The sequence below is a fragment of the Nomascus leucogenys genome, chromosome 8 (genome assembly GCF_006542625.1).
Source record: "Nomascus leucogenys isolate Asia chromosome 8, Asia_NLE_v1, whole genome shotgun sequence".
Classification (NCBI taxonomy): Eukaryota; Metazoa; Chordata; class Mammalia; order Primates; family Hylobatidae; genus Nomascus; species Nomascus leucogenys.
In genome coordinates this window covers 111,182,209-111,197,393 of record NC_044388.1, presented here as the reverse complement: position 1 = coordinate 111,197,393, position 15,185 = coordinate 111,182,209, and the positions used below count along the sequence as shown (strand labels likewise).

General features: G+C 53.8%; 1 protein-coding gene across 2 annotated transcripts in view; it reads right to left on the bottom strand.

The window, feature by feature from the left end:
- Window positions 1-4,451: 4,451 nt before the first annotated feature.
- The window catches only part of OLFM1 (olfactomedin 1), a 46,501-nt gene continuing 35,767 nt past the window's right edge, over window positions 4,452-15,185 (bottom strand). For both annotated transcript variants that reach the window (XM_003279628.3, XM_030818147.1), the window contains exon 6: window positions 4,452-6,128. In XM_003279628.3, coding sequence (XP_003279676.1) covers window positions 5,454-6,128 — 675 coding nt within the window. In that variant the 3' untranslated portion in view covers window positions 4,452-5,453. The remainder of the gene's footprint in view (window positions 6,129-15,185) is intronic.

The following is a 15,185-nucleotide window of genomic DNA, read 5'->3' as shown; positions in this document are numbered from 1 at the left end:
ACTCTAGCACAAAGGGTCCAGGGGAGAAAGTTGGGCCATTTAACAAATAGCACTGGGGCCAAGGAGCAGCCTTTGGAAGAAGATGAAACTGGCTCCACACTTCACACTATCAAAGCCAGGACGTGGACAGCCCCAGGGTAAACAGACAGACTTTGCCAGAACCAAGAGGAGTAGGGATCATTTGGCCCTAACTCCAACCCCGAAGCCATGAGCATCACAAGGATGATGGATAACTCTGACTACACTCAAACACACACAGACACACACACACTCACAACACATAACCGACATCAGGAGACAAATGGCAGACCAGACAATATGTGCACCTCAGACCACAGAATCACAAAAGCTGACTTTCCACACATAGAAAGAACTCCTAAAATTTGAGAAAGTAAAGACCAACAACTGAATAGAAAACAGTGGGCAGGAGATAGGAACTGAAAGTTCACAGAAAACAGAGTCAGTCCTCCCCGCTGCCCTGAATGATGGCTCCCTTCCACCTCACACCCTTGAGGGTGGAAACAGAGGCAAAATTACTCACTGGCCAGGCCTTATAGGAGGCTGGACCAGGAGCTGACCCAATTCCTCTGCCTCCCGGTCCCCCTTGAGCACCAGAAACTGTCTGCTGTCCCAAATCGCAGGCTCAGCTGATCTCTAAGCTTCAACTGCTGTCCTAGACCCTTCTCCATGTTGGGCTGTGCTCATCATGTGGACTCTGGGTTGGAAGCGCAGTGGCCCAGGGAAATTACTGGTGTCTCAGAGCCTGACTTCTTTCCATCTAGCGTGGGGCCTGACGCCTCTTCAACGGGGCAGTGAGGTCCCAGGGCTGCCAGGGGCATGGCATCCAGGCATTATCTGCTCCAAGCCACCCCTTCCTTCCTTTCTTTCTTCCTTCCTTCCTTCCTTCCTTCCTTCCTTCCTTCCTTCCTTCCTTCCTTCTTTCTTCTTTCTTTTTTCGTTCTTTCATTCTTTTCATTCTTTCTTTCTTTTCTTCCTTTCTTCCTTTCTTTCTCTTTCTTCCTTTCTTCCTTTCTTTCTCTTTCTTTCTTTCTTTTGTTCTTTCTTTTTTTCTTTCTTTCTCTTTCTTTCTTTTATTTCTTTCGTTCTTTCTTTCCTTCTTTCTTTCTTTTATTTCTTTTGTTCTTTCTTTCTCTTCCTTCCTTCCTTCCTCTCTCTCGCTTGCTTGCTTGCTCTCTTGCCCAGGCTGGAGTGTAGTGGCACGATCTCAGCTCACTGCAACCTTCACCTCCCGGGTTCAACCAGTTCTCCTGCCTCAGCCTCCCGAGTAGCTGGGATTACAGGCACACCCCACCACGCCCGGCTGATTTTTGTATTTTTAGTACAGACCAGGTTTCACCATGTTGGTCAAGCTGGTCTCGAACTCCTGGCCTCGTGATCTGCCTGCCTCAGCCTCCCAAAGTGCTGGGATTACAGGCATGAGCCATCGTGCCTGGCCCACTTGCTGCTTTCAAAGGGAATTAGGTGAAATGTTCCAATAAAAAACATTTTCACACTCCGCAGCTTTATGGACTATGACTAGATGACCTACAGGTTTCTGGGTTGAAGAGTCCCTTGGGCTGAGACAATGGGCCCGTTTGTGCTCAGTACCTGCCCCGATGTCGCCTGGCTTGCTGACTGTTGGCTGTTCCAGAGCGTTCAGCTATTGGAAATAACAGTGCCTTTCATTTCTGGATCCCTTCCAAGGACAGAGCTGGGCACTGGCTGTCCACCCAGCACTTCCCAAGGATCGTGGAGACGGAGCGCCCCACCCAGAGCCGCCTACCCAGAGCCAACCCCTCCTGCTCACTGGTTCAGAGAGCAGAGCTGCCCACATCTTCTGTTTCCCCCACCAAGTGCTACCTGAGCACCTGCAGCTCTGACGGGGCCAGGGGAGGATTCGGTGGGGAGCTGTGGGACCACCAGTCACAGGCTTCCCTCTGGAAATTAGGAGAATTTCAGACCCAGCTGCAAACAGAACTGTCTCTTGCTCCGGCCTCTGAGTACTGGGAATAACTGCCAGATTTTGACTCTGGGCCAAACTTTTAATAAAGAAAATTCATCCACAGATGTTCCACCATCAGCCAATATATTCGGTTATTGGAATCTGGGAGATTTAATGGCAGCCTGGTTATTTTATTTGCTCTCTGGGTGGAACCATTTTTCTTGCGTATGTAATATCCTGGAGGAATATTTTCCCTAGCAAATACTCAGCCTGAGACAGCAAATCCATTCTGGACCTGTCAGGTCATTATTTTGTCTTCTGGTGACTCAGAACAGATATTCGAACGCTTGTTTTTTACTATGTCATTAAGGGGAGATTACAAAGAAATCAGCCCGTAATCACAGCCTGTAATTATAGAATAGTTCCCACCTGATTGTGCTTGGACAGGTTTCTGTCTCGTCGGGGTAAAGTCATTGGCCTGCTAGACTGAGTTATGGCTTGATGGAAACTCAGGGCTTTTCTCTGAATATCCACTCCTGTGTCTTGCAGGGGGCATTTTGTGTGCCACCACGCTCTGAGACAATTTGTAAACAGAAAGTATGAATGTGCCTCCAGCCCTGAAACTCCTCACTACACGTGCACTCCGCAGTGGCGTGTGAGCACTGCCTTCCTGCCAGTGAGGCTGTAGTTATGGATCAGGCATTTCTGCCCCACTCCCTCCCAAATGTCGGGCTTTTTTGTCTTGGGTTTGGAAATTCACCTATTTTGGATACCCCCAAATCCCCCTCAGATTCCAAAGAACATGTCACATCAGGTGCAAGAGACTCGTAGATGATGGATGCAGGGGCTGGTGAGAGCCGGGGAATGGGAGAACGGAGGCCTGGAGGAACGCAAGGCCAAGGAGGAATGCTCCCTGGAGGTGAGAAGGAGTCATTCCTAAAATGATGGCCCCTGAGCTGGCCCCTGGGGGAGGTGGAGAGCGGGGACAGCAGGGCACACAGGGCAGGCAGGGCAGGGGAGAGGCTTGGAGGCGGGTGGGGCCTCAGAGAGCAGATGGGAAGTGGCCAGACTGACTGGGAGATGCGTGTGCAGGGCAGAGACAGGCACTGAGCCCCTGCCGTGGGGTTCTAGGCAGCTTGGGACTGGGGCATCACTGGCCCACCCAACCCACTGTAGAAATATGGCCCTAGCGGCCGGGAGGAAGGGACCTGGGACAGACTTCAACTCCACGAGCGGCTGATGGCCATGGGGCCTGGGAGCTGGGCTCTGCACCTCTCCGGAGATGCTGGCATCTCCTCCCCTTCCCACTCAGTGGGTTAGGGCTCACCTGTGCCTATTTGTCATCTCGTATTTTCCTAACTGTTGTCCAGGGTCAGGTAACAAGGGAGCTAGACATGGTCCCCAAATGTCTCCAGCTGCCTCCTTCCCTGACCGGTTCTCTCTTTCAGCAGCCCCAACTTCTGTGTGGTTTCAGGAGCTGGTGTCGCACCTTCTCACATTCTTGGACTCAGTTCCACCGGGTGCTACAGACATCAGCTTCTTCTGACTAAGTGCCATCCACGATTCCACCTGGGTACTGCCCAGCTGGCTGTCTTTCCAGGACAAATGATGGAAATACTAGAAGCTCATCCACTTACCGGTTTGAGCAGGTGCCACTGGGCCAGGCTCACAGGGTTGCCTGGCTTTCCCCAATGCCCCACATCTCTGCCCTGCCATCCACATTGCTGGGGGTGCCAGCTGCCCCTGAGCAGAGGACAGGTGAGACCAGGGTGGCTCCCAACCTCACACTATACCTGGGGACGCAGACGAGCAGCCCTCTTCTGCCAAGTTGGTGTCAGTAATGTTGTGAGGGAGTTACTCTGACATTCTTCCTTCTCTGGCTGACAGGAAGTGCCAGTACATTCCAGAACGACTCTGGATATTGAGTTGTGGCCTGTCCTGCAGAGACCTCAGGGCCTGCTGAGTGGCAGGGGCCTTACGAGGCTCTCAGGATCTAGCCCATGTGACGCCCTGGGCCCCTCAGGGTTGCCAAGGGCTGCACACGCCTGGCCACGGTCTCCAAGGCCTGGGGAGATACGGGTCCCAGAGAGGGCTGTCACTCACCTCCAGGGCCTGCTGCAGCCCTAGATGAGTGAACTTTTCCTCAGCAGGGTCTCTGCCCACCACGCCAGGGCTGTCTAAAGTGGGTGCCACCCCAGGCCCCCTCCAGCGGTGTCTGTGGAGGGAGAGCAGGGTGGACGTGGGGTGTGGGTGGGGTCCCTGGCACACAGCCCCAAGTTGGAGTAGCGCCCTAGAGTCACCTAAGGGGTGGCAGGTAGATTCTAAGCTGCTTCTCCAGGCTGGGGGGATGGGAGGTTGGAGATCCAACAGGGACCTGTCCGTGCCCTCTTCCAAAAGAAAGGATTTATTTCCCTTTCTCAAAGGGCCACTCAAACCCAGGAATCCATCTGCAAGGACCTGGAAGTCTCGGTCATTTTTAAAACTCTCAGAAATGACAAGTGAAGCGAAAAGATCTCCTAATGTTTTTATTGTTCCTTAGATAATTGGATAGTACAAAGTTTGCCTTTGTTTTTTACTTAAAAAATTGTACTTTCCGCACACTGTTGCCCGTATGACTTTCCTGTCCCATCGGAAACCAAAGTTTCCCTAAGCGAGCCCTTCCTATCTGCGGTTACATGATTTAGCTAATTTAACAAGAAGAGAGTAATTCCTTTGATTATTATCAACATGAACTTGACTATGTCTCTATAAGGGTGAACACTGATTTTTTTTTCTTTTTAGAAACAAAAACCATCCACTTATTAATCCAAACTACGGCATTGCATTTACAACAATCATTGCATAAACTGAACATACGAAGTTACCACCTCAAGGGAATAACAGAAGAACGTTGCACAATATATCTATGGGGTACGCGAGTTCAAACAACGTGGGCACAGCAACTTCACTCTACACACTCTGACCATCGCTTCAGTATGTACTAGACACAGGTCCAGGAGCTACGTGGAGTCTCAGCACAGTTAATCTAAGAGACAGCAACACAGTCAAGAAACGGCACTGCGATGGGATGCGAGTTACACTAGCCTACGGCTGGGTGCGGCCCACGGCTCTCAAAGAGCCTGGACGCCACATCCCTCGGAGCTGACCACGATCTAAGGAAATGTTCATGCCATCCTAACAGTGGGTTGTTCCCCGGTGAGAGTTGGCCAACAGTCATTGCCTTGCCTCTTTAGTATGTTGTTTGACCAGAGAGGGACAGGGCGGGGAGGAAAACCGGGGCGCCGTGGGCTGCAGTTCCAGCTGCAAATACGGGAGTTTCTTCCGACGTCTGTGGCCCGGCGGCTCGAAAGGGAGAAACATGAGGTAATGCCTTCCCTCGATGTCAGAATCCGCACTGCTGATGATTTTTTGAGATTGGTACTGTTAGTATTATCGGTATCTTTTTGGCAGCGGTTTCACAGGAGTTTCCTTGTGGTGAGGACGTGGGCCCTTGGCTTCTAGGAGGAGGGAGCTACAACTCGTCGGAGCGGATGACGTGGAAGAGGGTCACGTTGTAGAGGATCTGGTGGCCGTTGTTCCAGGCGTACAGGGCCCGGTCCTTGGGGTTGTAGTCCAGCATGGAGATGTGGGAGTATTTGTTCTGGAAGGGGATGTCGATGTACTCATAGGTTGAGGCATTGGTCTGGTACGCGTAGTGGACCTTGGTGCCCCCCGAGTAGCCGTTGGTGACGTACAGCGTGCCGCAGATGATGAAGGCCTCCCCGGCGCTGCGCTTGGGGTAGCTCGTGTTCCAGGTCTGCAGGGTCTGCAGGGACACGGGGTCCAGCCTGCTGACCACGATGTTGCCAGCGTTCTGGTTGGTGGCGTACACGGCCCACAGCCCGCTCTCGTCCACCATGAGGTCGATGTCCGAGTGGCCACCCCAGGCGTAGTGGTACATGTTGTTGTAACCGGCATAGTCCAGGCTGCGGGTCTTGAGGATGGTCTCTGTCTTCAGGTCAAACCTGATGATGATGTGGCTCTGGAACTTGTTGAAGTAGATAGACCCGTTGTAGACCACCTGCCCCGTGCCTGACCAGGGGTGGGGGAGACGGTGGGAGGTGAAATTGTCCGTGTTCATGAAGTCAACCATGGACTTGTACTCACGTACGAAGCGGTTGTTGTGATAGCCATCCATGTACCACACCTGTGGAGAGAGCAGACCCGGTGGTGAGCACTTCCAAATACCCAGTGAGTACTCCAAATACCCAGTGAGCACTTCCAAAGACCCAGTGAGTACTCCAAAGACCCAGTGAGCACTTCCAAAGACAAAAAAAAAAAAAAAAAAAAAAAAAAAAAAAAAAAAAAAAAACCAGTGAGCACTTCCAAAGACCCAGTGAGTACTCCAAAGACCCAGTGAGCACTTCCAAAGACCCAGTGAGTACAGTACTCCAAAGACCCAGTGAGTACTCCAAAGACCCAGTGAGTACTCCAAAGACCACAGTGAGTACTCCAAAGACCCAGTGAGTACTCCAAAGACCCAGTGAGTACTCCAAAACCAGTGAGAAAAAAAAAAAAAAAAAAAAAAAAAAAAAAAAAAAAAAAAAAAAAATCCAAAGACCCAGTGAGCACTCCAAAGACCCAGAACTAAAGAAGAACTCCAAAGACCCAGTGAGCAACTTCCAAAGACCCAGTGAGCACTTCCAAAGATCCAGTGAGTACTCCAAAGACCCAGTGAGTACTCCAAAGACCCAGTGAGTACTCCAAATACCCAGTGAGTAATCCAAAGACCCAGTGAGCACTTCCAAAGACCCAGTGAGCACTCCAAATACCCAGTGAGTACTCCAAAGACCCAGTGAGCACTCCAAAGACCCAGTGAGCACTTCCAAAGACACAGTGAGTACTCCAAAGACCCAGCGAGCACTTCCAAAGATCCAGTGAGTACTCCAAAGACCCAGTGAGTAATCCAAAGACCAAGTGAGCACTTCCAAAGACCCAGTGAGCACTTCCAAAGACCTGGCAAGCACTTGAAAGATCCAGTAAGTACTCCAAACACCCAGTGAGCATTTCCAAAGATCCAGTAAGTACTCCAAAGACCCAGTGAGCACTCCAAAGATCCAGTGAGTACTCCAAAGACCCAGTGAGCACTTCCAAAGACCTGGCAAGCACTTGAAAGATCCAGTAAGTACTCCAAAGACCCAGTGAACACTTCCAAAGTGGGGCGGAACAGGCTTGTGTGGAAAGCTGTTCCTTGGGCAGGAAGCTGTTCCCTGGGCAGGAAGCTGTTCCCCGACTTGGAATTTCCTGGGCCTCAGGAGAAGGAGCTGAAAGAGCCAGGAAACAGTAGTCACGACCAAAGGATGCCGGGTCCTCCCTCCAAACCCAGACAGCCAGCAAAGAGTAGTCACAACCAAAGGGTGCCACGTCCTACCTCCAAACCCAGCACACTCCTCAAAAGGAGACACAGCTATTGTGCTATCAGAGAAAGGATGGCCCAGTTTGAAGAAAGGGTCTAGCGGGAAGGTGGGATGGGAACACACAGTTTGAAGAAAGAATCTAGCGGGAAGGTGGGATGGGAGCACACAGGCGTATACGTGCAGCCATTCGCCCCTAATCCTGCCCTCTGCTTGCCTGGGATGACACCAGGTTGTGGGGCAGCAGCTGCACCTATCTGTTCACTGCCGTACCCTCAGCCAGGGGCCTGGCCCATAGTGGGGGTCATACACACATGTGCAAGAAAGGAGCTCCTTCAGTACAGAACCCACAGCTGAAGGGGGCCTTCGAAGGGGCACAGCCGCCTGGCCTAGCTGAGGGCAAACACTCACAGCCCCGGGCAGCTCTTGTCTGCAATGAGGATCAACTCTGAAAGTCACCAGGAAGGGGCAGCTCCCATATCCCAACGAGACACCATGCTTGAGGCCTCTCCTCCCACCAGGCCATCGCTGCAGCACGGATTGAGTCATCCTGTCTGCAGGGCGGAACATCATTAATTTGGCATTTGGGATGCTGTGAGTGTAATCACTCATTGTCACCCCTAATCCAGGGAAAATGCCTCTCTGAGAAGAATATGGGCTTTGAAGAAGGCTCTCGTTGTCGAAATCAACCAAGATAGCAAATCCAGTAATGGCCCAAGTTTGGGGTTACAGAAGAAGAGATTTCCAATGAAATGCCAGTTGACTTGAGAACTGTCTGGACTTTGCGCAAAATGCTTTAGTCATTTTCCAACCAATGTGGGAGCAAAGTAGAAAGCAACGCAGTTAGGCAGAGGGAGTCTGGCAGGCTGGTGCCGCTCTGCATGCATCTGTCTGGCAATGAGACAGCTGCTTTATCCATCGAGGGCTCTGGAGCTGCAGGAGACTAGGGATGAGGGAGCTTTCAGGCTTGGCACTACACATGCGCTAAAAATTAAAAAAAAATTATAACCTTCTTCTCAAGACATCCATTCAGATACTTATAGGCAGATGCGCTTTTTGTTTTCAATGAGTTTTTTTTTTTTTTTTCGGCTGGGCCTCATTTGAGGCTATTATCCTTAGCCTCTCACAGACCAAACCTCAACGATATGGGTCACAGATTAGAACTGGGAGGGGTATTGGAGGGAACGGGGCCGTGCGCTGAAACCCCCTTAATGACACTGCCACAAAGCTGCCCTCTTGCCCCCTCTTTGCTTGGCTATCTCATCAGACAGGGAGCTCACTGCTTCTGAAACTCACATCGAATACCATTCCTCCCCAAGCCCTCTCCTGACCTGCCTGGAGGGGAACCACCCCTGCCATCGCAGCACACAGAACACCTTTGACTGTGTTCACACATCACCCCCACAAACAAGCCCTTGATCGCGGGGACCCAGGGTGACTCACCCCTGTACCCTGGGTCCAGAGCCTCCTTCCCATGGGCAGAACGGAGAGACACCAGCATCAAGTTGCTAAGGATTTTTAAATCACTTTCTCTTCCAGTACACCAGCAAATCGGACACAGGGCACAGCACTCTGAAGATGTAATTGGGGGTGGGAGGGAGAATCGGCACATGGTGCTCAGGCAGGGTTCAGGGGAGGCCGCTCTGAGCATTTGCCAGTTTCTGTGGGGTAAAAACTCCTTCGAGGCTGAGATCCAGTTACCAATGGGAAGGCACTCATGCGAAGAGAAGCACATGGAACCCCAAAGGCCTTGGGATAAGGAGCCCCGTGCTTCACAGTAGGCCCCCTCCTCTGAGTTCATTCCCTCAACCTTCTTATCTGAAAGGCCTTTTTCTTCCCCTTTCTCCAGGTCCCAAGGCTCAGATCAAATCCCATCAAGGCCTGCTAGCTTCCTCTCTGGGGCCCCAAATACAGTACCAGCTTTTAGGGAGATTGAGCACTTGTGCCTCCAGGCAGGACCTATCGTTCTTTCCAAAAAGACCCAAAGGCACCCAGCAAAAGGCCAAGAGCGGAACCAGGCTGCCTGGATGCCAGGTCACTTGTGTGCCCTTACTCAGGGCATTCACTGCGCCGGACGCTGGCATCATCTCTTACCTTCAATTATCACATGAGCCCGTGCACCCAGGGAGCCGTGATCACCCCATTTTTAGCCTAGAAAATGGAGGCCAGGGAGGTTTGGTGACTTTCCAGTGGTCAGGGCCAGGAGGGGACTCCAAACCCTGAGCTTGAAACCACCGCTCTGGCCAGGGGTGATCTGCCGTGGGGGCACTGGCCATGCCCAGAAACGGTTTGGATTGTCTTGGCTGGGAAGGGGGGGAAAGTGCTGCTGGCATCTAGGGGTAGAAGCCAGGGGTGCTGCTACCCATCCCCACACACCGACACCCCCCGGCAACAAGGCATGATCCAGTCCCACATGTCAGTGGGTGAGGCTGAAAAGCCCTGACGTGCTGCTGTCCACGCCATGAACCTACCAGGTAAACGGCCCATTTCCCTCCGTCCACTTATCCTTTCTGCCCCCAGGGGAACCTGGAGGGCAAACCCTCTGTCCCCGCGTCAGCCACCAGGCCTGACCTTGGGCAAGCAATCTCGTCCCTGTGCTGGGGAAGTAGGGCCTGGCCAGGTGAGGCTTTGCCAGCCTCCTCCCTCTTCTGACAGATGCAACCCGGATGTGGACGTGGGTTTGAAGGCTCGGCCTGAAGCTGCAGACCTGAGTGGTGAGTGTGTAGGAAGGTGAAGATGGCAGCCCCGGCTGAAGATCTCGGCGGCTCCCACAATAGAGGGTATTTCTTTCCCAGCAGGGCTGAATTACAAAGAAGTACATTCACCCTTGACATTTTGTGGCCCTAGCGGTCTTGAGGAAAGGATCTGTGTGTGTCGAGCTCCAGCGGGGAAATTGTCCCAAATAGGGTGGACGCATTTGCAGGGAGAAGCTTGCTGTTCCTGCCTGGCCTCGTCCTTCCTGCCATAGAGCAGGGGTGGGTGGGGGGCTTGGATGACATCAGCCCCGGGGGCCACACTGTGCCGCGTGCAAAGAGGGCTGTTCCCCAGGCACACAGGAATAATCCTTGTCCGGGGCCTGGTTCCCACTGCCTCATTCCTCAGTGGTGCTGGCAGCTCCCTCCTGGCCTCTGCAGCTCTGGTGTGACCTGTGTGAACCTTCCAGAATGCCAGTCCAGCCTGTCCCTTACCCAGTCCCCTGTACACACCCTTCCTGATCCCAAATTCCAAACTCTGCTGCCCAGCCAGCCCCTCCCTCCCTCCCCAGGCTGCCCAGTCACATCCTTCAGTCCCAGAGCTTCCATCTCTTGCCTCTGTGCCTGAGGGAGCCGCCCCTCTGCCCCGTCCCCATGCCTGCCCCAGGGCACACTCACCCCCTCGGGAGGTATTTCCTAAACCCCTGTACCCCCAGGCAGGCAGGTGTCCAATCTTGTAGTGGACTGAATAGTGGCCCCCAGAAGACAGGTCCACATCCTGGGACCTGCAAATGGGGACTTATTTGGGAAAAAGGTCTTTGCAGATAGGATTAAGAATCTCGGCTGGGCGTGGGGGTTCACGCTTGTAATCCCAGCATTCTGGGAGGCTGAGGCGGGCGGATCACGAGGTTAGGAGTTCGAGACCTGGCCAACACAGTGAAACCTCGTCTACTAAAAATACAAAAATTAGCCGGACATGGTGGTACGTGCCTGTAATTCCAGCTACTCGGGAGGCTAGGGCAGGAGAATCGCTTGCAGTGAGCCGAGATCGCACCACTGCACTCCAGCCTGGGCAACAGAGTGAGACTCTGTCTCAAAAAAAAAAAAAAAAAAACTCAAGATGAGCTCGTCCTGGATGAAGGTGGGGGCTCTAAATCCAGTGACAAGTGTCTTTATAAGAGACAGAAGAGGGGACACAGACACAGGGAGGAGCCATGTGAAGATGGAAGCAGAGACTGGAGTGATGCACCCACAGCCAAGAACACTTGAAGCCACGAGAAGAGGCAGGAGGGTCCTCCCCTGGCATCTTCAGAGTGCAGCCCTGCAGGTGCCCTGGTCTGGGGCTTCCAGCCTCCAGCGCTGGGTGGCAGTGAGCCCCTGTGGTGCCCCCCAGGCTGTGGCGCAGCCTGCAGCAGCCACAGGGCACCTCTTGGCCTTCCACACCCGTGTGCTGGGGCATCAGGCATGTGTCTCCCACCTGACTGTGAGCCTGGAGGGGAGGCCTTGCTGCCTCACTGTGACCCAGCACCCCCACTCAGCTCAGGGCACACCGTGGGTCTGCCAAAGCTTTCTGGCCTCCCAGGCACTGCTTTGTGGATCCCGGAGAGTGAGGGGTGTCCATGTGGCTGGACTCCTGTTAATGCGGCACCAAGAAGCGCCTCCACTGCCAGCCACCACCAGTCTCCAGTGAGACCTGGGGAGTTTCCACCCCTCTCTGTGCCTCAGTTCCCTCTGCTGTAAAATAGGTCCTGTGGGGACCTGCCACCTGTAGTGGTTCGATGAATGCCAGCTATTATCATTTATAGCCCAGGACTCGAGTGGCCTGTGGTTCTGGGTAAGCTAGACACGGCCCTCAGAGCCTGCTGGAGCTCACCAGGCCCAGGCACCACCCAAAGGAAGAAGGCCGTAAGACCACCTGTGGGGACGTGGCGGTAGGGTCACCCCATCTGAAAACTGAGACCACAGGGGGATTGGCCTCCAGACTAGCCCAGGACGCAGCAAGACAGGCCGTGACACCCATCCCTCCACAGAATCACAGAGGCTTAGGGACTCCATCCCCACATCCCCAATTCAGAGAGGCCCAGAGAGAAGGAAGGCCTCTCTCAGGGTCACATGGCCAGCTGTGCTGGCTGCCACCTGCTCTGTGCATTAGGAAGCGTGCACGCTGGTCTGGATCTTGCACACAGCACATTCAAAGCCTGCCCTGACCCGGACACAGCTTGCTTCCACCCAGGTTCCCAAGGCTGCCCTCCCCCACCCCACAAAGTGGCTTTCATCTATGAAGGAGACAGTGGTTCCCCGAACCTGCTCATCCCTGGACGCCCCCAGCAATGACGTTCTCCCTCCTGCCATGGCCTCTCCTCATCCCCCTCAGGGACCTTATCCCAATCTCACTTGGCGACCCCATGTGGTGGCCCCTGCCTGTGCCCCTGCAGAAGGCAAGCTCTCATGCTGCCGTCCTCCCAGGAGCACCACGGTGTCCACACGAGTCCCTGCTGCTGAGCTCTCCAGTGTCAAGGCATCCACAGTGGCCCAGGAGATACCTGTCCAAGAGTGGCCCTGTGCGGACTGGGTGGACGGGTCACCCTCCGACTGGGAGAATGGTGCCTGAAAGCAGGTGTGCATGGCTGGCTGGCCATCCTGCCCCGGGTCTTGGCTACACAGAGCCCCAAGGCTGGGCCCCAAGCTCCACCAAGGGCCACCATTCATCTCCTATTTTCCAGGTGCTGGGGACACAGGCCCTGTCCTCCCAAAGCTTCTGACCTCATGAGGGGCCATGGCTCCATGCAAAAATCCTCGTGCTGGAAGAATCTTGGGGTTCCCCAGGCATAGGAAGGGGAGACCAGAGAGAACATTCTGGGAAAAGAAGGCCAGTGCAGCCTGGAGGGATCAGGGACAGCAGAGACCAGAGACTCTTCTGCAGGTGCCTCTCCCAACTGAGAGCCCCATAGGGTGGGTGGCCCCTGGTGCTGTCTGTCCATGGAGCCCTCTTGGCAGATCAGTGGCCAGTATGTGTCCCTCCCTGACCTAACTGCTCTTCATTCACAGCTGCACGGCCTGCTGTGTGCCACGGGGTGAAACCTGGTGTATTAGAGCCATTGGTGCTGCTGCCACCGCCTATGCTGAGAGCCCCCTGTGCAGGTGTGCCCCTTCTGATCATGACCCTGAGGAACAGAAGGTTAAGAATGTCCTGGCCGGGCGCGGTGGCTCACGCCTGTAACCCCAGCACTTTGGGAGGCCGAGGCAGGCGGATCATGAGGTCAGGAGATGGAGATCATTCTGGCCAACATGGTGAAACCCTGTCCCTACTAAAACACACACACACACACAAATTAGCCGAAAGTGGTGGTGTGCACCTGTAATCCCAGCTACTCAGGAGGCTGAGGCAGGGGAATTGCTTCAACTTGGGAGGCGGAGGTTGCAGTGAGCTGAGATTGCACCACTAAACTCCAGTCTGGCGACAGGGCAAGACTCTCTCTCAAAAAAAAAAAAAAAAAAAAAAAGAATATCCCAGAGGTCACAGAGCTGGGAGGAGCAGCAGAGAGATGCAGACTCCAGTGTGGAGCAGCTCTGAACCTCTGTGCCCAGCTCTGAACCACACCACCCACAGGGACCCCACACAGGAGCTCACTGGTGACATCTGATGTCCCCAACAGCTCTGCAACACACCCACCCTCAGCACAGGCAGGAAAGGTCAGATTCCCGGCCCCGAGACCTAGGAAGAGCAGGGGGTCAGGGCTGGACTCAGGCCTCCTGGGGGTCGTGGGGGTCTCTGCACACTGATCATCCTTCTCTAGTTCAGTGGGCCATGCGCTACAGTCCCTGAGAGCCTGTGGCCAGACAGTGAGCGAGGCCACCCTGCCCCGAGCACAGCCTCACTCTAATTCGACGACACAGGCTGGAAGGCCCCAAGTTCCTGCCCAAATCTCCTCCCCAACCCATGAGGGTTTCTTTGTCGGAAAACATAAAATAAAGCAATGGGTGGGTTCTTCCTTCTCACGCAAACACGCAATGCGTTTGTAAATACCATGCTTTCACGGGACCAGGCTTCTCCAAAACTGAGGCCCAACACAGCTTCCCATATAAGAAAAACTGGCTGGCTGAACCTCTGGACCGCATTTCAGCCACATGTGGTGCAGTTTACTGAGAATGTGGGATTTTCCTAACTGTCCTGATTACTTTCATCAGCTTCCCAGTGAAGAGGGCCTCTCGGTTCAGGGTAGAGCTGGACGATAGGCACGGATCTGGCACAGCTGTCCCAAACGCCTCTGATGCAGCCCCCGGGAAGTGGGAAGCGGATGCTATTTAAAGGGTCTTGGCGTAGGGACTTGGGCCTGCATTGGCACTTCTCTTTGGTTTGGCGAGCGTCTGTCACATGTCCTCCTGACAGAATTGCTAACATCAAGGAGCCTGGGCTGCTGGAAAAGACGCTCTAAAGGGGGCCATAGCTGAATGGGTGGTGGGAAAGAGGTGGGGATGCTGGCAGTTTCTGCTGGAGGCTCCACTTGGGGAGTGAAGGCTGAAGGGGAACACACAACAATTCTCGGTCCTGGGAATGTCCCTTCTCACACCGAGAAGTGATTTGAAGGGACGTTGATGTTTATTGCACCACTGGCGGTGGCCTGACCACTGCCTGCACCCACACGGTTTTATGCATTTCCACCTTCTGGAAAAAAAGATTCCGTAGGATCCTTATAAAATATCTAGATGGCCTTGACGCTGTTTAGATGATGGGAACGGACTTTGAAACGCTAAGCTAAGCTCGCTGCTGTTTGTAAAATGACAGTGTTTTCCTAACTATATCACCCCTTCGAACATGAATTTCCTGGGGTGGTGGGAGTAGCGCTGGCCCCCTTTTTGGTGTCTGGTGTCTGATGTGAGCTGACCTGAGACTTTTATAGGAAGTGGGTCAGAAAGGAGGAGGCAGATGTCGGGCTCTGGAAGGCAGCCCATGGTCAGAGCAGGCCAGGAGCCTCCGAGCTGGGGAAGGGGTCCCAGAACTCATGTGGTCTCCCAGTGAGCGGGAACACAGCCTGGCAGGGCATTCATGCATCAGGTTGAGAGCTGGCCAACCTCCACACAGCCCTTCCCTCCTCCAACACTGAGGCAATGGGACGGGTGGGAAGGAAAGGAGGGGCTCTGGGGCCTGGCGCCCTG